The 23,797-nt window shown below is 37.9% G+C and overlaps 1 protein-coding gene across 1 annotated transcript in view; it reads left to right on the forward strand.

The window, feature by feature from the left end:
- pdzd8 (PDZ domain containing 8) overlaps positions 1-23,797 on the forward strand; it is a 70,457-nt gene that overhangs the window by 15,628 nt on the left and 31,032 nt on the right. Inside the window, exons 2-3 of the mRNA XM_041789582.1 lie at positions 12,071-12,196; positions 22,701-22,803. Of these exons, the coding sequence (XP_041645516.1) occupies positions 12,071-12,196; positions 22,701-22,803 (229 nt within the window). The remainder of the gene's footprint in view (positions 1-12,070; positions 12,197-22,700; positions 22,804-23,797) is intronic.

Below are 23,797 nucleotides of genomic sequence, written 5' to 3' on the forward strand. Positions count from 1 at the left end.
TAATTGCCCAGCCCTAGCAGTAGCTGTCATAGTATACATGAGCTTATAATAGGGCTACCAGACCTCGCCTGTGGTGTTTGCGAGTGAAAACATAGGCTATTTTCCATCATGAGAAGCTTTGAGTGCCAGCCTTTTCTTTTTATGTAATAAAGAAACATAGTCCAGCTGGTTGGTCAGTGTATTTTCTGGCAGACCTGTTTCCTGGTTGTAACCAGACTAAAGACTGGGAGATACTCTCATTATTGTTTTTTTTTTTTGTTTGTTTGTTTGTTTTTTCCATTTTTGACAAAAAATGGAAATGCAAGCCGGTTTCTATTTTTTTTTTTTTTTTTTTTTAATTTTGGACACAAAAACATAAAAACATATATATATATATTAAAAGGGTCAATTTTTTGAACAATTCCATTATTCTGTTTTCTTGTTTTGATTAAATACTTGAGGCAAAGGAAACCATGTGACCCATTAGGAAAGGTGAACATTTCAAAATAAAAGCCTCCTTGTCAAATTTTAAGCCATCCAAGCCAATATTTACCTGTTAGACCTATTGTTTGTTCGTTTTCTTTTTTTGCTCTTATTATTGATTTATTAGTTTATTTTTTACATTACATTATTTTTGATACTTTGTATGGAACAAATGGGCGTTTTATTATACTGTAAAACACAGTGGATGGCTCTATAGGCTGAAATATTGACATGAGGGCTTTTATTTTGAAATATTCACCTTTTTCAAAGGGTCACATGATTTCCTTTTCCTCAAGTATTCCATTAAAACAATAAAAAAAGAATGATGGAATTGAAAAAAACGAACCAAAATTTTGATCCCTTTTCAAAAAAAAAAAAAAAAGTTTTTCTGTTTTTTTGAAGAAAACAAAAAAAATGAGAAAAGGCCTTTTTTTTTTTTTTTTTTTTTTTTTTTTTTTTGCTTTGGTAGTTCATATAGTAGAATTTGCAATATGAGTCAAAATAACCACAATTGAATGTATTTTTTAACCATTCAGCTCTCACTGGTACTTTGATTGATTTAAATTTGGTCAAACTGGTAAAGGCAGGCGTTCGTTCTCCTTTACTTTCCTGTAGCTCACAATGTGTGATTTTACTGACTGGAGATCAGTAAGCTTTATTTTTTTTATGTTTTTATTTATTTATTTATAAAAGCTCTCTAGTAAAAGCTAGACGTTGTTTTGTTTTTCTGGAATCTACTCCTGAGTTTGTGTGATTTTTTTCTCTTATTTCATATCGATGTTTACCCCACAGGTTTTCAAGGTAAAAGGTAAACTAATCAGTCAGTTTACTACTTTGATAAAACTTTGTCATTCATGTTGATTCATGCATTGTCTAATTTGATCCCAAAATAGAGGCCTGGCTTACAGGAAAGAACAGTTTGTATTCTAATACTGAATTGGTTAGAAGATTGGATGGTTTGTGAAAAATAGATCGTATGAGGGACCTTAAAAAATTGCATGTTAAATCGCAAGTGCAATATTTAATATAACAAAATGCTTTTAAAATTAATTTCCCAAATCGTTCAGCCCTTCCTCAGGTACATTTAAGGAACTGGAGGATCCTTCATCATGGTGGCAGGTGATCGATTTATGTGTCAGTTGAGGAGACAGGATGCAATGATTGGCAAAGTAATGGAAGGAGACTCAGCCCTCAGACGAACTCAAAGAGGAGAACATTTACTGTGGTACTAAAGTCTCATGTCTGTCCATGTATGTACTGTATCATATGTGTGTGTGGTAGATTTAAGACCTAATATCTTGAATTTCAGACACAGCTGTGATTTTGGAGCCTGACTGTCAAAATAAAACTGAGAGGATTTGCTCTTAAAGATCAGAGGTCCTCCAGACAGGCTGAAGTGATGTATGTTTAAACACCTCATTAAAGGATCTGTGATGTTGCTGGGCCGTTAAATGTGAGCATTAAACACATATTTACTGCCTCAGACCGGCTCCCTCTGAGTCGTGTGGGGGAGCGCTGCAGCAAACATTAAACATGCGTGTGAGCGTCCATCTCCCACGATCAGGCAGGGCGAGCGCGTGCGATGAGATGATGTAATGAAGAGAAGCCTCAGAGAATGAAAGCTGGACCTTGGGATTTGCTGCGTGGCACAGATGGTAGTTCTGTGAGGGGAGGGCTGGGACCGCGGCCCACTTGAGGTAATCCAAGCATTACAGCACCGTGTAGTGTCACAACTCCAGCTATGGGGGAATACTGTGATCGAAGCCAAAGCTGGCATGGCCTCACTTTGCTCCGGTCCTAATTCCAGCTTCCTGTTTTGGTTTAGAAACACCTCCGGGAGCTTAAGGTTAACGCAGAGAGACACAAACAGTGACAGAAATACTCTGACTTCAGGGTTAACATCTCCATTTATCCCCATCCTTGTTGTTCACTTCTGTGATCAGCGTTTATTTGTTGAACCACCAAGGCTATGATCTTTGTTATCTTTTAACATCCACTCGGTCAAAGCACTTCTGATCCCAGGCTGTCCTACTTTAGCAGGGCTGTGTGATTGTGAAATGACTTCAGTGTTTTTATATTTCTGTTTGCATTTAGGGCAAATGTGAGGCGTTCTCTTCCTCATTTGCGTGTGTACATTTCCCTCAAGAGCTGACTGCTGCTGAAGCAAACAGACCTATGTTTATCTTTACGGCCTTTTATTTTGAAAGCTCCTGAACTTGATGAGATGGCAACAGAGTAGCTAAAGAAAAGCAGCCTCTCTAGAAAGTAGGGCTGGGCATTTCTAACAGTATTATGATGCCGTATGCATCATGATAAGAGGGTGGGCTAGACTTACTTGCTGTCCGTCATTTTGACGGACAAGGTCGAAATTTCCGTCATACTGTTTTACAATCCGTCAGACCTGTAATGGTTTTTGTATTCGTACCAAACCGTCACGGTTCAGTGCACATAGTCCTGTGACAAATGTGTCCTAAAACTAATCTGACAGTATCTACCCACCAATCTTAGTGGCAGTAACACTGGTAAGTGTTTTCAAGCTGCTATTAAACCACCAACAGAGAAGAGAAAGTAGCCATATTAAAACACACGGAGAAGAAAAATTTGCTCCTGCTGCAAGAGAGGCAGAGCAGCGAGACCAGCTGCTCTTTCCTACCTTTCCTTGTCCCTGCACTGTTTTTAGAATGTATCCAGATGTGAAAGCAGAGAGGGTTGAAGATATTACCAAGGCTAATACATTTTAAAGACCCTCCACAGACCTGTAGGAGTTGAGAACAGTGACAACAAATGTGTTTTTAAGGGCTTTGCTCAGACTCGGTTGCAACGTTTCTTCCTGTGTTTACATGAGCCAACCTGGAGTCCTTCACTGACATACACGAGTCAGAATTCTCGACCTCTTCAGTGTGAATTTTGACAGCTATTTTTAATTTTAGTTTCAGTCTTCGTCTTTAGGTGAAATGCCTTTAAGTTTTAGTCACATTTTAGTCATTTCTACCTGTTGTAGTTTTTGTCGACGAAAACTCAAAAACATTTTAGTCTAGTTTTAGTCAATAGAAAGTCCTCACAATTCAGTCTTAACTTTTAGTCCAAACATTTATTCTCTTGCCTGAATCTGGTACCAAACCATCATAGTGTGTTTTATACACCTTGCTAAACCTGGGGTCCCTCCTTTCTACAGCTGAGTGGCAGAAGAGATGCAGATGCATCGTATTTGGACAGATTTACACAGAGTGGATGAATATCATAGATTTTACATGTCAGACGAAATACAAAGTTACATTTTAGTGTAGTTTTAGACATCTTAATGAAAACTAAGCTTACTTTTTGTGAGCTTTGGTCATTTATAGATTTTTTTTTTGGCTAGTATTAGTCTAGTTTTGCTCATGGAAAAAAGGCTGCCAAACATTTTTAGTTTTAGTTTTATTCTACAAATTAACACATAAACACTGCACCACTGCACTGCACTTTTAATTAAAATCAGTCTTACAGTGCACTTTATAAATCATAAATATAATAAATTGCTCTAAAAAGCACATATTTTGATTTGAATATGGTGTTGATTTGAATTTTTCAAATCAGGAGATATTTGGCTGTTTCCTGTTTTGCTTTTCCTTCAGCTTTTTTTGTTTACGTCTTTTTGTCTGTTTAATACATCACAGGCTGGACCAACTATCACTGATATTTCTAAATAACACTAGAACTACATTGATTGATTAGATTGTATATTTTGAACATGTAAAAAAGTATTAGCTGCACTAATGTTAGCAAAAGAAAAAATAAGCGAGGGGCATCTAGAATTATAAATCTGTGATAGGGCTGAGCAAATCAGATTAAACCGCAATACAGCCTGTTACTATTTTCAAATTGCAGAAGTTGCAATATTTCTTTCACTTGAAATGTGTCAGAATGCCAGTTTAGGATAGGGATGGGACGGATCCGATCCAATATCGGTATCGGGTCCGATATGGAAGTAATTAATAGATCGGATATCTAACCGACGGCAGCGATCCAAGTGACCGATCCAAATCCATCCTACAGTTTGCCATGAACGCACCGCAGTCTAACACGAGACAGTCTGTGTGTAACTGAGCTAGAATTAGTTAGGGGTGTTCTTAGCGGTATAATTACCTAGTACATTAAACATAAATCTATATTTAGAATAGTCAAAACTAGTCTAAAGATGAGAGAACACAAAGTTGTCAAATGTTTTTATTAGAGCAGTGTCAGGCAAAATAAAGTCACACACCATAGGTGTACAGAGAAATAATATCAATGTGCTCATCTTTTCTTAAATAAGAGTAGTACAGGCATTAAACAACACAAGCAAACAACAGGAAACAATCTCCAAACAAAAATAATAAAAATAAGTGAAAATAATATAAATAAATATATAAATATAAATAAGGAAAAAGTAGAAAACAAGGGTGTAGTGACAAATTATGAGAGAAATTAAGGCAAAATAAGTGAAATTAGGGAAAAAGAACATTGAAAGCTAGCACCACTAGCGCCCTCGTTCCTCTTTGCAGATTAATATCGTGCTTTGATATTTGGCCTCTTTTCACTTCGGATGAGTAGTCATACATGAGCTTAACCCTCGACAGCCCACATACCACTTTATTTCCTTTTACTCCTTTGGAAAACTCCTATTAGCCACCAACAAACTACTGATTGTTGACATTGGGTGAAGGGTCAGAGAGGAAGGCTGCGGCCATTAACTGAAGCTACAGCGGTCTCTAGTGGCGGGAGGTCCGTTACAGTTTTAAAGAGCATTATAGACAGGGATATCAAGCACGTGTTCATAAAAAATGATAGGTAATTAGTTTAACCGACTAGTAAATCAATGTTTAGTAGTTCAAATAAATTTGTTGGAATACATTTAAATTCAATACATTTTTGTGTTTTTTTTTTTTTTTTTTGCTTTTTAGTAAGAGTAGCTGGGTGATTTACTACAGCTTCATGTAACCTCACACATTATACCAACAACAGTAATAATTGTTTTAAAAAAAATATCGGAATCAGTATCATATCGGCACATATTTATCGAAATCAGATCGGAACTTAAAAAAGGTGGATCGGTGCATCCCTAGTTTAAGAAATATATATATTTTTTTTTGCAGCGGCAGAGATTTTATGCACATTATGCAAATATTCAGGTTCCAATTTTTTTTATAATGGTTTACAAAAATCCTCCTTTTTGTGTTTTATGCATGTTTTTATTAATCAATGACATAAAAATGATAATGCCCTTAAACAAAGCAAATGACGTAAGATTTGCAATATGAGCAAAAATAGTTCGCTCATTTTATCAAAGACTAATGAAGCCTAGCGTTACTTCACGAAAGTCATACCCCAGCTGAGATCAGCTGGTAGCCAGCCTCACCTCCTCCACCCCAGTCACCTCCTTTATAGCTTAAAGCTTGTTGCACCGCCATATTCAGATTCATGCTACTGTGGATTAATTGATTCTGAAATAGTTTCATCGTTTTCAATATACATGGTCTTATTTATGGAATTATTTATTACTTGAATTTGTTGAAAAATACACAAGATTAACCCAAGAATAATCGCATATTAAATCGCAATTGCAAAATTTGAGAAAAAAAAAATTGCAATTAGATTATTTTTGCAAATCGTTCAGTCCTTATCTGTGACTTTTTTTAATCAATGAAAACATACTGAATCGTGACCTCTGTGAACCGTTACACCCCTAAATCCATCATTCTCATCTACTGTTTAAATTTTCTCATCTAATTAAGATGAATTTATTAGTAGCATTCAATTTCTAAAGCACCCTTTTCACAACTTTTATTTAGTGACAGCAGTAAAGCGTTCTCATTTGCCTTTTTTTCTTTTTTACAAAGTGACAGTGGAGCACAGTGCCTGTATTAATGCAGGCAAATACAAACAGAGCCATTTAATGTATCACTTGCTGTTTGCTAGTGTATTTCAAACATAAAGATGTAGTCTTTAGACTCATTGGGATATTTTATCCTAATTTCACTTCTAGAGTACTGTGTACAGTTTTCCAAAAATTGTCCCAAGAATCTGAGATTTTCTTTGGATTTTCTTCCTGTAGTGATCTCTTATTTTTACTATCGAATTTATGTTTATCTGATATAAATTTCTCTTGTGTGTTGAGAAAGCTTTAAAACTCCCCATCTTTCTCTAAAGTGTACCATGCTCTGATTTTTTGTTGAGGCACTGTTTAAATCCTAAACATCATTTATGAACTTGTATGTTAATAACAGTAATGAACAGGTAATAAAACAGACTATTTAGGCTAAGCATGATTTATAAAGTCTGTGATCACTGGAAAGTCTGTGTTCTCATAAATACTACAGAAGCCCCATCACCACCTCTTAGCATAATTTTTCCCCTGTGCATTAGGCTCTTACTCTTTTCCTTTAAAGGTTGGTTGCATGAAGAGATAGGTTATAATAGTTTTGGATTTTTTATTCACTTTCTGTTTTCAATTTCAGTTTAGTTTTAGGAAGTTTTTACTTCTGGTTTGATAGGTTATATTTAAAAAAATGTCTAGTTTTAGTTAAGTTTTTATTACTTTTATTTTTTTCACTTACATGCCAGAGGTGAGTATACATCATACGTTTTTAAAAATACATTGAAATAGGTTTTTCTCCACTTCTCTTACAGTCATTCAAAGCTGATCTTTAAAAACAACACAGGACATGGCTAAATCTACCACTGTGTGAAGTCTTCGTCAATCAGATCAGGCCATTTTATTCTCCAGAAAATGACTTTACAACCAATTCTGAGTCCTGAACCGACTATTTGAGCAGCAAGGACCTGAAGTGTTGCCCCCATGGGTCGGCCCACTGTGACAATAGCACATGTAGCTGTTTGTCAGGATTGGACTGAGATCCAGTATCGGGGGGGATCTGCACATCCCTACTCTGTTTTTAAAAAATGAATATTAAAACTTGTTTCTGTAGCAATAATTTCTGCATGACAACTTAAAAAAGTGAAATTGTGATAAGCAGTTGCCATTTCTCACAAGTTAAAGAACTAAGAGAGGGTATTTTATTGAGAAGTTAGATGATCAGTTGTAAACAACAAACAAAATTCTCCTCCTATGAATGCTGAAACACAGTTTTTTGTAGTGGTCTCTTACTTAATCCTGGATATATTATCTCTCTATTTACCCTGAGGGGTGAAAAAAGTAATTCTGATTCTATAGATGTAAAAATTCACACAACAAACACTGATCAGCTGTTGTTTGTTGCATCATAGAACATGATATTCGTCATGACTTTCTTTACCGTCTCTTCTTCTGCTGACTGTCGCCCAGAGGAGATGGATTACTCTACTGCGCTGAAAAAACAAACACCTGTGTGGTGCAGAGGGGTCCGGTTCCTTTTCAGCTCCATGTCTGTGTTTGTGACGGACACAGGAGGAGACTGGGGCATTGATTGGACTGTCTCTGTAGTTTAGCTGTTGTTTTGGCTGCTGGCCCTGCAGCAGGAGATGAGGATTGTAAAACAACACAACTATCAATTCCTGATGATCAGAGCAGCACTGTAGTTTTAAAGCACTCATTATCTGCTCTGTGATTTACTTTTCACCTCTCGTACAACGCCACATGAGATAGAAGTGGCACAGTTATGCAGTTAAATCTCCAGTTTCAGCACCGAGCCGCTCTGTTAGAGAGGGATCGTCTTCATGAGGGGAGAAAGTGACTGCTCAGGAGAATGACAGTGGGCGTATTGATGTGGAGCACTGAGCTCAGGTTGGTAAGTCAGACAAAAGATGGGGCTAGTGAAAACTAAGGCTGCTTTAATGCCTGCACTGTTTGGAGAAGTTCTGACATAAAGAAGTGTTGCCTCGTTGGCCCAGTTTAATGACGATCTAACTATTTTCATTACTAATCAAGTAAATCGAGCTGTCAGAGCTTCTCTGCTAACACAGGTGTTACACTTTATAGAGTCTCTGCTAAATGGTGACCTTAAGCTGCTTGTCTCTGATGCTGCAGTTGCAGCATATGCTGAAACACCAAGAGTCCTCAAAAATATTTCATTTATTCAGTGTCAAAACTAGCTCATCAGGAATGCCTTAATAATAATTTTCACGAGAAGTTGACGGAGAACACTTAACACCACTTAACATGGTAACAAGTTAGACCATAACACCAGCTGAGCACTGAAAGCCCCTCTTGTTCGTAGGCTGTTTAACTTCTGTATTTTTGTGAATGGAGCCAAACTTTTGATAAATATCTATCCAAAAGCGAGAGACATTGGATGTCCTCATTTTAACGTAGTGTCTTGGATCGAGGGCTATGCCTGCTCGTGGCATTTATTTTCTTTTACAGTTGGAAATGCAGGCTGGGACATGGCATTCCCATCCCTGAAGAGAAAACTGTGGAAAACCAACAGTAGTCATGTGCAGAAATGAACACCCAGAGTGTTAACATGCTTCTGTTAGAGCAATTATAATGACAGACAAGACGTTTAGGAAGGAATGTCGATGATCTCCTGAAACAAAGTCCACCATTTATAAGAACAGCAGCCTCAGGGCATCAAGACCAGGACCAGGGAACAGCGATGGACTGATGCGTCTTCCCAGACTTCTTGTTTTGACAATGACTGCTTTATGAAGAGCCAGTTCTTCACCGAACACCACACCCAGCAGACATAATCACAGTGTGACCAACACTTACGGTGACTCTAAATAATGGTTAGCTTCCTCACAAACAATCCGCCCAGAGCCGAGGCTCTGTGTCAGTTCATACCTTTCAAAGCTGGTGAACAGGTTTCACAGATGTACTGTTCACTAAGGTCAATGTTTACTCGCTGCAGTAGTCAGAGTTAGTTTTACATCTCATATGGGACATTTTTAGAAATTCTATTTGAATATTCAAGATGCACTGATTGTGTAATTCAAGGCCAATACCCATTTTTACATGAACAGTTTAGCTGTTTGTACCAATGTGAACCATTTTTCCATCACTTCTTCTTGGTTTAACATCCCACATCACAAACATTTTCTCTCATGTTTGATCCTGAAAACAGATCAGAGTTTGTCCAACAGATCACGTCTTCTATCTGGTAAACTTTAATGTCTCTTAATCAGCAGTTTGGTGTTTCAGATAGTAATATATTATTGGTTGAGCATGACAAATAAGCATCAGCTATTGTCATGTGTTCATGCTCAGTGTGTTTTGATATCAACCAATCACAATGTTGAACCGCTGCATCCTTAGTAGGTGAACACTTTCTCTCAGGGGCGTGGGAAGTAGGTGTGCTGCAGGACCCTCAAATTCAGGCAGAAGAATCAAACTATCAGCTCTAAAATCACTGAAACTACTGTAGTAGTCTGTATCTTGTTTGTAGGACGTGCAGCAGAGTTTTCCTGCTCACAGACAGTCAGAGCTTTTCCTCGTTGTACAAACATTGAGCTGTTTCAGATGTGAACTTAAGGTGTCAGATTAAACTTCAGACAAAGCAGAATAACTGCATTTCTTGTGACAGCTTCAAGTCTTCTAATAGTGCTTCTAATTTTGATTTGTGACGTGAGGGTCAGCTCATCTTTAGTTTTGATTGAAGGAGTCTCCTCTGGAGAAACTTCAAACCTTCTGGTTTTTATGCCTGGTTATGGTAACAGCCAGCATTTTAGCATAAGACTTTGTAGATCCATTGGCTTTCCATCAGCTTTAGCTCTGAAGTGAAGTAGCTCCATGGAGGTTCACATGTGCAGGTACGGTGGTATTACAGTTATGACTCGCTGTTAGGGCTTGGCAATTAATCGCAGATGAGATTGAATTGCAATATGGCCTGCTGCAATTTACAAAAACACCAGTTTAATACATTAATTTTTTGCAGCTGCAGAGATTTTATGCGCAAACATTTAACTGTCATTTTTTATGAAATGGTTAATAAAAATTGTCCATTTTGTGTTTTATATACGTTTTTCTTAATTAATGCACCACGCTGCTGCTGGCAAAGCTTCACCTCCTCCACCCCAGCCTCCTCCTTTATTGCGTAAAGCTTGTTGCTCCCTCCTATTCAGATTCTGCTACTGTGAATTAATTGCTTCTGAGTAATTTCATTGTTTTCAATACACGTTGTCATAAATGCATCTATACATACGGGGGTTTCATGCCATGCATTCTCTACAAAGTCAAAACATGCTTCTTGACTAAGTGTAGGTTATAATATAGAATGATTTATTGCTTGAAATTGTTGAAAAATACTCAAGATGAGGTGACTAGTAACAATCAAATATCAAATCGCAATTGCAGCACTGGGGGAAAAAAATTGCAATTCAATTATTCTTTCAAATCATTCAGCCCTACTTGCTGGTGTTGTTTTTGGTAGTAGACATACTTTTCTCTTGTAGCTCAGACTCAAACTGTGTCAAACTGAAAGACTGGAGCCAGCTGACAGCTGTCTGTGGCAACCATGACAGTCTTCCTGCCTACCTTTGTCACACTAGAAAAACACAGTAAGACACACACATCATTTACAGGTGCTGGATCCAAAAACATAAGAAAAACAAAGAGGTCTGCCCATCAGGAAGCTCCTACAGGGTTTTTCCTGGCTTGAATTGAGGCAGAGGTGATAACAGTCTGATCATGTGCACTGTGACCTGTCTAGGGGGGTCCGGGACATGCTCCCACAGGAGAAACGTGTGTACATTTTAAAGTTAAATACATCAAACTAGTGCACATTGAGAGCAAAAATATGAGGCCAAACCTAGATAAAAATATAATTTAAATAAAGCTATAGAGACACCATAGACACACTGATATCAATGTGATTGACCAAGTCTAATTTCTACTGTTTCCTGGTCTGCAATATTTGATAAAGATTTTGGATAACAGTTTTTGTCCTTAAAAATCTTGAATAAATGAGAACGCTTTTTCTTACTGTTTATTTAATTGGTGTTCAGTTTTGGGTAAACTGACGGACTGACCATCAATAAACAGCGACTGGCTGATGCAAACTGGTCCCGAAGTTTAAAACTGATCTTGTAGACCTACATGATCATCTCTGATTTTAGCCGATGGGAATAGGAGGTTATGACCCAACACCAGCAAAAAGAAAGCGTTCAGTGGATCATCTGTTGTATTGGCTTATTGAAGTGTGTGAACAACAGCGCAGACTGTAGTCTCTGTTAACAAATAATACTTTCCAGAAAGCTCCAACATGCACTGAGTGAGCATTGATGTCATTCATGTTTAGGTATCTGCATACAGTTGCAATAACTGATTGTTTTATGGGCTTCCATTAGGGTAAATGATATTATCTGTCGGATATCTGTGGCAGACAGCTCAATAACATTTAAAGCCACGGACACAGAAACAGCTTGATCTGAGCAAGGCTGAAACAGAGGGGTTTTAGACATGCAAAAATCCAAGACTGGAGGGTTTTTTTCAGCAACAATCTTCCCAGGCATATTTTGGGGACCTCTGAGACCAATATAAACTTGTCTTGAAAGGGTAAACTATGTGACCTTTAAATACAAGTAAGGGGGGATTTGGGGAAAAAAAAGGTTGGAAATCACTGGATTAATTCACCTCATTTACAGATTAATCCGCACTAAAGCACCAGTTCTAAACTAAACTTAACTTTATTCTGTTTCCTGTCTCTCTCTCCAGATATAAGCCGTTCTTCCCGTTCCAAGTGCAGCCTCCGCTCAGTCCAGCCTGTGATCTGGACCTGTCGGTGCAGGACAGCCGGCTGGTGGAGGGCCGACTCAAAGTTACCCTCATTGAATGTAGCAGGTGAGACTTTCAGTTCCTCTTGTACCTGTTCTCTAACACACGTAATGCATCTGGACATCCCTGTCCTTAAAAGAACCTCTGGATGTTTTTTTCCTGGTGTGGGCCGGGCACCTTTGTTCCACTTCAGGAAAAGTTTCACAACATGCGTTGATATTTTGGACAATAGTGTGCTTCCAGTTTTACGGATTGTTTAATTCTGCCCTTTTCTGTTTCAAACTGACCATACCTTCATCACTAAACTATGAAAATAGTCATAAACTCACATGAATCTTTGTAAAACAGTTTCAGCTTTTCCGTTAGATAATAACAGACTAAGAGGGGTTGAAAACTGACGGACTCAAATGTGAATAAAAACATGTTCAGACTATGATTGGGGTGTTGGAGAAATCAATTCATGCTAGAAAAGCAAATAAGCCAAAACTCAGTTCTTTTAAAGCAGAATTTTTGTCATCCAGAGTAAATCTTCACCACCAGATATTCTGAGCACAACAAACCTGCTGATATTTTCTCCTGTGTTCCCTTTCCTCCTTCACTGGTTCACCAAAGCAGCAGGGTGTGTCTCGGTTCTGGCTTGTTAGGCGGGCTGCTAAAATAAGCACAGCCAGGAATGAAAGGGTTACCAGTTTGAATGATAAACATGACGAAGTAACCCCACATTTAGTAGTACCATTCGATAATTAATGCTCATTAAACCGGTTTGTGATAATCATACTTGAGTGTCACAGTAAAGATGGCCATGCAGTGTGGGTTTGTTTTCTGAGGTGAATTGAGTTTAAGTCCACAGAGGATGTAAAGAAACACTTTTAGGAGCTAGGAGACGTTGCTGTTTCTCCTCTCTGTTCTCAGCCTGCACCATCTATCAGAGGGTGGTGCAGAGACGCATGCAACTGTGCAGGAAGTAGCACTTTAGCAGCACTCATGCAAAAATTTGCGCCTTTCTGAGCTAGGGGTGCACACGGATAGCTGTCTAAACTCTTTGTCGTCTGTACCAGAATTATGAGTCGGTTACACTTGTTAAAAACATTTTTATCAGTTTAAGCCCACCATACCAATCAATTGATCCTGTAATGCGGCCGCCAGCCACGAGTAGTCATTGTAGTCATTCTGACTTCTGCCTTGTGCAGTGATGCTCTTCAGTCTGATTCAAACAACTTTTAACTGCTGGAGCACCGATAGCATCACATAGAAACAGCTCATTGTAGCTCTGTTTTGAAAATGGAGAGGAAGTAGGCCAGAGGCTATGTCAGGTTATACTCACAAATAACCAAGGCACTGAGTGACAACATTCAGGTTAGGAATGTAAAGTTATTCTGCAAAAAAGATCGACGTCTTGTGGTGATAGCACTGCTAACGTTAGCCATATACTGTAAACCAACTTTGCATTGTTTGAGTCTGATGTTGTGTTATAGTTGCAGGGAAGTAGGTTTACAGTATGTTGTTACTTTAGATTAGTCTGCTGATCACAGTTATATTTAGATTTTAATAATCTGATGGGAAATCATGCATAGGACCATCACTGCTGCCAATAATACCAGGCATCTCTGTTTTAAGCAGCTGTGGCGTTATGGGCAGGCCTTACTGGCCTAGGCCCACCCACTTGTCCACATGCTGCCCACCCTAAATGTTTGGCAGATGATACACTTTCCTTGCTTATACTTTTATATTATATAAACATTTATATTATTATAAACATTTGAATGCTATTTAAACCTGAAATGCAGTTTCCCTTTAAAACATGCAAATTCATGCTATCAGTTAGGAAGTATTCATATAACTGATCATATCAGGACATTTTATGCTTGAGAAACAAGCATGTCTCAGATGATCATCAGATGATTGATTAGGGACAGAGAGAGACACACACATGGAGGACATGAGTCTTATCAGGTTTAAATCAAAAAGCATCTGAAGGTTTTAAAATCGCCTCTTCGTCACCAGTGTCATCCACGAAGACTCACTGCACCTGCTGACAGTCAGGTGCAATTTTTTCATAACTGGATTAACATTTCTCAAAGACTGAATGTCTCTGTCTGATCTGAATGTCTTTGAATTGTCTTAAAAGTCAAAAATGAACTGACACCACTGTTCACTGCTCTTTCCCCATTGACGCTCTCTCTCTCTCTTGCACCCCCTTCTCCCATTCTCGCTCACTCTTTTCTGATCGATAACTGAATTATAATTCTTCCCAATAATCAAAAAGAGAGAATTTTCCTACATAGAAGTCAAAGAACAGTCATTTGAGGATTTATTTGTGGGTCTTAAGCATCGCAGAAAATGAATGACATGATATTTTTGCATTGTATCATAAAAACTAGGGATGATCCGAAACCATTTTTTCTTTCCCGGTACGATACAGATAGGTGATGGGTATTGGCTGATACCAAGTATTGGTCCGATACCCGTGTGAACTTTCTGGACTGACTCTGCAGACTCAATTATTTTAGACCAATATTTGACTCAGAACATGGCTCAACAAATAGAATCATAGTGTGCAGCATCTCTGTGACCCTAAAGTTGTTTTTCTGCTGGTTATTGAGTTTTACTGCTAAATATTAAAATAACAATAATAGAGGGGGTTGCATCACAGGCTCTCTCTCTCTCTCTCTCTCCATTATGCTCCATTCAGGCAGCATGACGTGATTACAGAACAGTCTGCAACTGGCTGAGTTAGCATTAGAGTTAGCATTAAAGCTAATGGTAATAAGTGATCATAATTCAATCACACAGCCTCCATTCTTTGCCGCTGCAGTGAGTCCTTTGGTTCTTCTCGCTGCTCTAAAAATGGTGGTCCATTCATGCAGTGCTTTCCGACAGCAAAGAAGAATTAATTTCCAGTTTACAGCGCTAACAGCATGGTTTAACGAAGCAAAATATAAAGCTAAACCAAATGGTATCGATCGGTGCAGAAACTCGTGTACTAGCCAATACCTGCATTTTAAGCGGTGTCAGACGTATTTCCGATATTGGTATTGGAATCGGAACAACCCTAATAAAAACTGGACACTTCACTAGCGCCAATAAAGGAATATGACTCGTTAGTTGTCATGTGGATAAAAGGCTGTCTCTATTAAAGGCCAAATGTTTCAAACATCTCCTGCAATTTCTTTTAAAAGTAGGCTATAGGGCATTTTTGTTTATATGAAAGGGGACAGTTTAAGTTTTTTATCATCACCATTGTAATGGAGATAGACGAAGGTAGAAAGTCCTGCAGTTCTGGTCTGAATTGCAGTGCAGAGCCTGGGCCCCAACGGGCCAATAGAGACACTTTGCAAAGCAGGGACACTCGCTGTATGTTGCTGTTTACATCATCAAAGGATGTTTTACCAGATCACCACGCCGCACGTTAATTTCTCTGACAGTGGGTGATGCTAGGTTAGTACCCAGCTGCTCTTTAATGTTGGAACAGAACTGATGGGACTCAGACTGAGCTGTTGTCTGTCACCTATCACGCTGTTAATCTAATTTTATTGACCCACAACTGTGACCTGAAGTTTCAGCTTTCCATGGCACTGGTTATGCCTGCTGTGTGCACTACAACACACCATGTGTGTTTATACTGGTGATGACAGAGCTGCAAAAATCAAATTCATGGCAGAACTAAGAAGTGTCGGTATCGTTGATGATTTACCGCTAATTTCTATTGACGAATAGATAATAAAAACTGTGTTAGTATCTGCAAAAATGATAGTGGGTATTGGCATAAGGAAAAATGTCTTTGTTTGCCTTCATCCATCATTTGGAGTAACACACTGTGATGTCTTTCTGAAGGCAGTGATCACACCAGGAGGGTTAGGGTTAATTTAAACTCCTGTAGAGCAGCATCTCATCCAGCAGCTCTGAGTCTATTAAAAGTCTTTTTTTCATCTGACCATCTCTACCACAGCAGTGACTGCTGGTCCACGGCGTCTTCAGACCCTAACATAAGCAGAGCCCGTCACACCAGCCGCCCACTCACATTCTCAGCAGCCTCTCCTTTGTTAGACTCACACCCTCCCTCTCTGTCCAAAGCTGCCATGTTTAAATTTTAATAGGCCAAAGAGTCAAATCAATTAGCACAGGCCTGCCTTAATAAAGGGGCTTCTCCTTTGTTGCCGTGGAGACAAAGACGTGTTTTGTGTGCTCTGACATACGTGAGTGATGAAGCACGCTCTGATGTGGTCGGCTGTTTGATAGACCGCAGATCAGGCTCTTTCATTAATAATTCATCTTCTCCCCATTATAATCATAAAGTCTCTCTTCCTTCCTGACCGTCTTATATCGCCTTTATCAAGGTGTCAGGTTATACGTTAGGAGGCCTTCCACTTCCTGGTTGTTTTATTTAAATGCTTAATCAGATTTTATCACCAAGGTTTTCACAAGTGATAGTTTCAGGTTTATCTGAACCCAGTCCTGTAACCCTTCAGCAGTCTTCATCATCATCTGATAGGTGGTGTATGACTCTGGGAACACACCAGTGCTGACTTCTTTGACTAAAGAAATGTTAGCCTGCTCAACTACCTTTTTTCATGAGGAAGACTTAACTGAGACTAGCTAAAAACAGATCTTTGATAATAAACACGCTAAGAAATAGTAAGTTTACTTTTTATCAATGAGACTAAAATGTGACAGCTGGACTGCTGGATGTTCAAAATCCATGACATCTCTCCACTGTGTATTTAAGCACTGTAGGTGTTTTGATTAGTTTGTTTTGAATCAATTAAAGTAATGATACCTATTTTTTTGTGGGCATCTTTTGTATTTTACAGGTCATTTTGAAAATATTTAGATCCCCTTCACTCTTTTCTATTTTATGTTTTTGCAGCCTGATGCTACAGTCATTCTAAATCATTTTTATTCCCTCTAATCCACACCAGTGGATCTCAAATGGTGTGGCGAGGCACACTGGTGGGTCTCTAGGTAAGTCTAGGTGTGCCTTGAGAATTTGTACGGTCATGTGTGATTACTATGATTATCAAGCATCAAAGAATTGGACAACCTCTTAGAAAACTAAATTTTTCTGTAGTATTTCTGGTGTTTCATTATTGTGACTTTATTTGAAATCCACGTCTTTTGGAGGGTGGCATGGCGGCGCAGTGGTTAGCGCTTTTGCCTCACAGCAAGAAGGTCCCTGGTTTGCCTCCTGGTCAGGGCCAGGGCCTTTCTGTGCGGAGTTTGCATGTTCTCCCTGTGCATGCGTGGGTTCTCTCCGTGTACTCCGACTTCCCACCACCACAAACATGCTCATTAGGTTAATTGGTGACTCTAAATTGCCCGTAGGTGTGAATGTGAGCATGCCTGGTTGTCTGTCTCTGCGACTGACTGGCGACCAGTCCAGGGTGTACCCCGCCTCTCGCCCGATGACAGCTGGGATAGGCTCCAGCCCCCCCGCGACCCAGAATGGAATAAACTTTTGGATAATTTAGTGTAAAAATGACTTATAGCCAGTATAAAGAGGTTTGGATTTGATACAGTAGATCGCTTTGATTAACAATTGTGAATAAGACTGATAAAAAAACACATTTTAGCAGGTATTTGTGTAATTCAGTTATTTTCAAATGGTGCAGCAATGTGATTTTTAATCACTACGACTATACCTCCATCAAAGAAAGTGTACAAAAATTTAAGGGGTAATTTTTCATAGGTATGTCAGTGGTGTGCCTTGAGATTTTGGCTTGATCTTAGCTGTGCCTTGGGCAAAAAAAAAAAATATTTGAAAATCACTCATCTACATTCAGTACCCCATTATGACAAAGTGAATATAGAATTTTAGAAATATTTGCAAACGTATGAAAATTAAAAGCTGAAATATCATATTGACATAAGTATCCAGAGCCTTTACAAAACCACTTGAAATTTAGCTCAGGTTCCTCTCAATTTTTGCAATCAAGGGAGGAGGTCCTTAGTAGTAGACCTCAGAGTCTGGTGGTCACTCTGACTGAGCTCCAGAGATCCTGTGTGGAGATGGAACAAGTTCCAGAAGGACAACCTTCACCGGAGCCCTCCACTGATCTGGGCTTTATGGCAGATTGGATAGACGAAAGCTTCTCAGTGAAAAACACTTGAACAACTGATTGGAAATTGCCAAAAAACTCCATTTGAAAGTCAAAGTGGCTTTAAGTGTTTTAAAAAACATGAAAAAAATAAGGAAAGTAGGATTTTTGGCAAACTATTTCAAAAGTGACTCTTGAAAGTTTGCATAGTGCGTACAGCAAACATCTTTGTTGCAAAAAAAAAAAGTATTATAGTGGTATTAGTGCTGCACACTTAATCTAATCTGAATAACCATGTCAGGATGTGCAAGTACATAATATAATACAAGTAAATGCACTTATTTTAGTATTTAGTAGCACTGTAAAGGTTTATAAAAATGTCTACAGAAAGGCCTTTAAGTTTATAATAAATCCAATGTTGGCAGTTTGTAGCAGTGACTTTATTTTTCAAAAAAATAAACTTTTTTTGGAATATTTTAAGTTATTTTGAAAGGAGTACTGTAAAAACTTCAGGTTCTGTATTTTCATATGCTGCCTTATATGTTATGTTGAGTTGAAAAAACAAACTTCAGAGCTGTCATTATTCTCATGATAACCATGCTACCATTTATCTATTATACTTGAGTGCTGTATTCTCAAAACGCAATATTTTCCAGTATAATTGCACGTTATTACCAAATCTTACAGCACTAACTGGTATTTTGACTAGGGCTGAACGATTTGAAAAAAATCTAATTTCAATTTTTCTCCCCAATATTGCAATTGTGATTTAATATGCGATTATTCTTAGGTTCCTCATATTTTTCAACATATCCAGCAATAAATCATTCCATATTATAGCCTACATCCAGCCAGGACACTCATCATACGTTTAATAATTTGATTGCCACATGAATCAACAGTTTTACTTGGCAGAGAAGGCTCTGCTCAAAAGAAGCTCCTTGGGTTAGTAAAGCAGCATGCTTAGACTTTGCTGGAAACACATGGCTAGAAATCCCCGTATAGATACTTAAATTTATGACGATGTGTATCAAAAACAATGAAATTATTCAGAAGCAATCAATCCATACTAGCATGAATCTGAATATGGGGGTAAAATAAGCTTTAAGCTATAAAGGAGGCAGCTGGGGTGGAGGAGGTAAAACTGGCTACCAGCTGATCGCAACTTGGGGTATGACTTTCATGAACTAACGCTAAGCTTCATCAGTTTTTTATAGAATTAACTAATTATTTTTGCTCATATTGCAAGTTTGATGTCATTTGCTTTAATGAAAGTCATTATCATTTCCATGTCTCTCATTTTGATGAAGGAAAACATACATGAAACATGAAAGGAGGGTTTTTGTAGATCATTATAAAAAATTTGACACTTGAACGTTTGCATAATGTGCATAAAGTCTCTGCTGCTGCAACAATTTTTGATGCATTAAACCGGTATTTCGACACATTTTAAGTTAAAGAAATAATGCAACTTGTGCGATTTGTAAATTGCAGCAGGCTATATTGCAGTTTAATCTAATTTACGATTAATTGCCCAGCCTTAATTTGGACAGATAAAGGAGATATTGCACCTTATGTGATTTGAAAAATGCATCAGGACGTATTGCAGTTTAATCTAAATTTTGATTTATTGCCCAGCCCTGATTCCAAATACAAATCATTGTTTAAATATTAACCAAATTGCAGTGAATTCAGTCTTGGGCCTTCAAATTTTCCTTGTGGTGGACACACAGATATCCTGTTATTTGCACCTCAGTATGTTTAATAAACCAGAGGGTGCAGATTTTCAGAAACCCTCCCCCCTCCTTAACTTAAAATTTTCTCCTTTTTAATCCTTACTGTGTAAATGTCCTCCAGATTGAGTAAAGATTTCTGAGTTTCTGTAGACTTTTTCTGATGTGAAGTTGCTGTTGTCCAAATGAACCAGAGTCTGAACTTTGACATAAACATCACAGCTGCATTAACCTGAAACAGCTGATTTTATTTAAGGAAGGAGAAAGTAGATATCACAGTGATGAGGGAATGATCTGGAGATGGGAGGGTTAGATAATGCTGGTCGCCATCCACCATTAAAGACAGAAGAGTAGAAAAGTAAAGTTGGCGTTTGTGCTGGTAGTTTTGGGAACACAACATAAATATGACCCATAATTCATCAAATATGAGTTATTTTTTTAGGACTAATGGGACTGAGGTGAGTTGTGAAGCCATGAAGAAGACTTCCTAACGCTGATCTTGCTCTATTTCAAAACAGCATCATTCTTCATTATGTAAATGTGAGTGGTAAGATTTTTTATTTAGGTTATTTGTCATCATAAGAGTGAGGGTGAGTCCTAAAGATTATAACATCATTTCCTGTCCCTTAAATATAAAGCTAATTTTCTAATAGTAGGACTTTCTTTAGTTCTCCTGTATATGTCAGAGTGGCTAGTTGGGGAAAATCATTTCTCCCAGTCTTGTTGTAATGATCTCCTCTGTACAGCAGGGGGCAGCAGAAACCAAAAGATCAGGTCCTCTTTTCAGTGTCACAGAGCTACTCAGAGGTCTAATGTCCTGTCTGCAGTCTGGTTTGATCCTCTCTATTTTCACTGTTTTAACAGAAGCGATGAAGGAAAGGCTGAGGCGATGATGATGATGGAGAGGAAGATAAAAACTCAAAATATTCAACATGCTGCTCTTTCTTTGCCTGACAAAAAAAAAATCTTTGTTTTAAAGAGTCAAATGTTGTTTGGAAGTTTACAGATATTCTGTGAGGCTCTCAAACAGGAGATTGTTCTCTGGTTTCTTTATATTTCATGGTTCAAACATAAAGTCAGCAGAGAAGGATGAGAATATCACTGAAATGTACCATTTTCCTGTAACTCAATTTAGCTTTTCATACATTCCAGGCTGACTACACATTTAAGGAAATACTTCAGCTGGTTTTAATCCTGTTTATTAAATCTCATAAAAATCCAGCATTTCAAGTCAAAATATTAGAATATTTCACTGGTAAAATAAAAGATTTGTAACACAGAGATGTCCCAAATCCTCACTGACTGTTGAAATTTCAAACTAAGATTCAAAAAGCAGTGCCCTCCACTCCTCCTCCTCTGGCTTATAAAAGCAATGTAATATTTTTATTCATTATTGCAGTGTTAATTTTGACAGCTATTTTAAATTTAGCCTTAGTTGTTAGAATAAAATGACTTTTAGTTTTTGTCACATTTGAGTCTTTTTCACTCTAAAGTTTTGGTCGAAGAAAGCTCAGTATTTAAGTTGTTTTCGCCAATAAAGTGTCCTTATATTTCAGAGATGACTTGAAGTGAAAACAACTATTTCTTTATTTTTATGAGCCATATTAATAAATTAATATAAATGTAGAAGACCCATATTAATGCACTAGAAAGATTTTCTGAAAACATACCTTGAGTGCTCTCTAACCAATCTCCACTTGTGCTTTTTAACAGATTATTTTCACAGAGGAGAAATAACATGGATTTTGAATGTCCAGCAGTCCAGCACTTACATTTTAGTCTCCTAAAACTCAGAGTTTTTATCACCAAAGACCTCTTCTTAGACAGTCTAAGTCTCATCTACCTCATGGAAAAAAGGTAGTCAGCTTTCAAATGCAATCACTAAAATTCCCATATCAAGCTGAGTAAGGTTAGATGTTTTTCTGCAGTTTGGTTTTAAGTCCAAATTTTAAACGGTTCATGTTATTTTTTGTGTCTTTTAGCTACAAGGCCGTTAGAACAGGTTTACACAAGACAAAAATTCAAACATGTTAGACATGTCATGTCATTATTTCTCCATAAAATCAGTTCAACTGTATTAAAATTTAACTGACTTAAAACTTACCCCTAGTTTGAGTGTTATAACAGAATCTCTCAGATCTGCTGCCTCTTCAGATGTGATCTTAATGGTCAAGAACCAGAGAACCTAAAATGTGGTTGGTTATATTTTTCAGTCTCATGTTGACTTGGTCTGTTTTTCAGTGATGTTTGGCATTCATAGAAGAAGAAGAGATACTTTATTAATCTCTGAAAGGAAATTCACAGTTTACTCTCTGGTGTTGGACACACTTAGGCTGCAGACACACATGCACACGCTGAATCCCCTCGGACATGCACCAGATGTCAGCGGGGTGGCCTTGCTGCTCTCGTTGAAGCTCTGCTGAGAGCTGTTGGGGGTCTAGGGCCTGGCTCAAGGGCATTTTAACAGTCCCCAGGCCAAGCTACCAGGTACCAGGCCAGAGTCCAGATATGGTCTGACCAGGACATGGGTTGGCAACTCTCCAATTCCCAGCACAGATCCTTACAGACTGATCTACTGCGTCCGGATATCATCGTATTTTTTTGCTAAAGTTTAGCTTTAGAGTTTTATGTTTATGAGTGTAGCTATCACTCAATACTAGGAGCTGTTTAAGAAAAGGTTTCCTGTCCAGGGCTTTCAGGACAAATATTTGACAAAAACAAGGCCATACACACTCACAGATTCACTGAGTGGACAAAAAATCTCCCAGATAACTCTAACTTCACTTGCTTGTGTCCCTGTAGACTGTTCATCCTGGGCTCCTACGACAGAGAAACCTACGTCCACTGCACCCTGGAGCTGAGCAGCAACCAGTGGAAGGAAAAGACCAGAAGCTCCATCAAACAGGTGGGATCTTCCTCCTCCCTCCCCTGTCATCCTTTTTGTTGTTCTGGTTTAGGATCAAGATAAATCACAAGCAAACATCCCAAATAAAGTCTACATCTATTAAACTACACATCCTGTATGAAGTAACAAAGGTTAAAAGTGAATTTCTAGAACATCCCACTCTTTATGCCAGGAGGGGTTTATTAATTCATTATCTATAATTCAAATAAAACTACTGACATAATACTTAAGACTGAGAGGTCTGCTCTTAAAGCACAGAAAACAAGGTTCAAAGGTGGAGAAATGAAGACCAAAGAAGTTAGTATCAGTGGTTTAAGCACTTAAGATGGTTTAAAAACAGGTGGAAGCTTTTAATTCAAAGAGCTGGAAACGTTAAAAATACACCAGAGTCTAACAGCTTCTGTCTGAAGCTCATACACTCTGCTGTAGTTCAAACTCTGAAAAACAAAGTCATAATTTAAAAAAAATGTAAATGTTGAAACTATGAGATAAAGTAATATTTATGGCAGGACAAAACTGTGACTCATAATTTACTAATCTCATAATCAGGATTTCTTTTTAATCTAACAATTTTGACTTCTGTTCTCATCATTTTGACCTTATCTCATAATTAGAACTTTTTATGCCTTTACTCTGACTTTTATTTCTACTTTTAATCTCATTTTGACTTTTTATCTCATAGTTTCAACTTTTTATCTTATAATTCTGACTTACTGTCTTACAAACTTACAAACTCACAGTTTTGACTTTTTATGTCATTTTTTTTACTTTCAATCAACAATTATGACTTACGGTTAGGGGTGCACCGATTGCAATTTTCTGGCCGATCACCGATCTTTAAAAAGCCTGACCTGCCGATTCCAATTATGGCCGATACTGATTTTTTTTTTTTTATAACTGACAGCATACACCTTCAATGTTCCAGTCTTATTTCATTGAGAAACATTGAACAATACCCATGAAACAATACAAACTTATTGTTTTGACTGCACAT

The sequence above is a fragment of the Cheilinus undulatus genome, linkage group 6, assembly GCF_018320785.1.
Source record: "Cheilinus undulatus linkage group 6, ASM1832078v1, whole genome shotgun sequence".
In the NCBI taxonomy this organism is placed as follows: domain Eukaryota; kingdom Metazoa; phylum Chordata; class Actinopteri; order Labriformes; family Labridae; genus Cheilinus; species Cheilinus undulatus.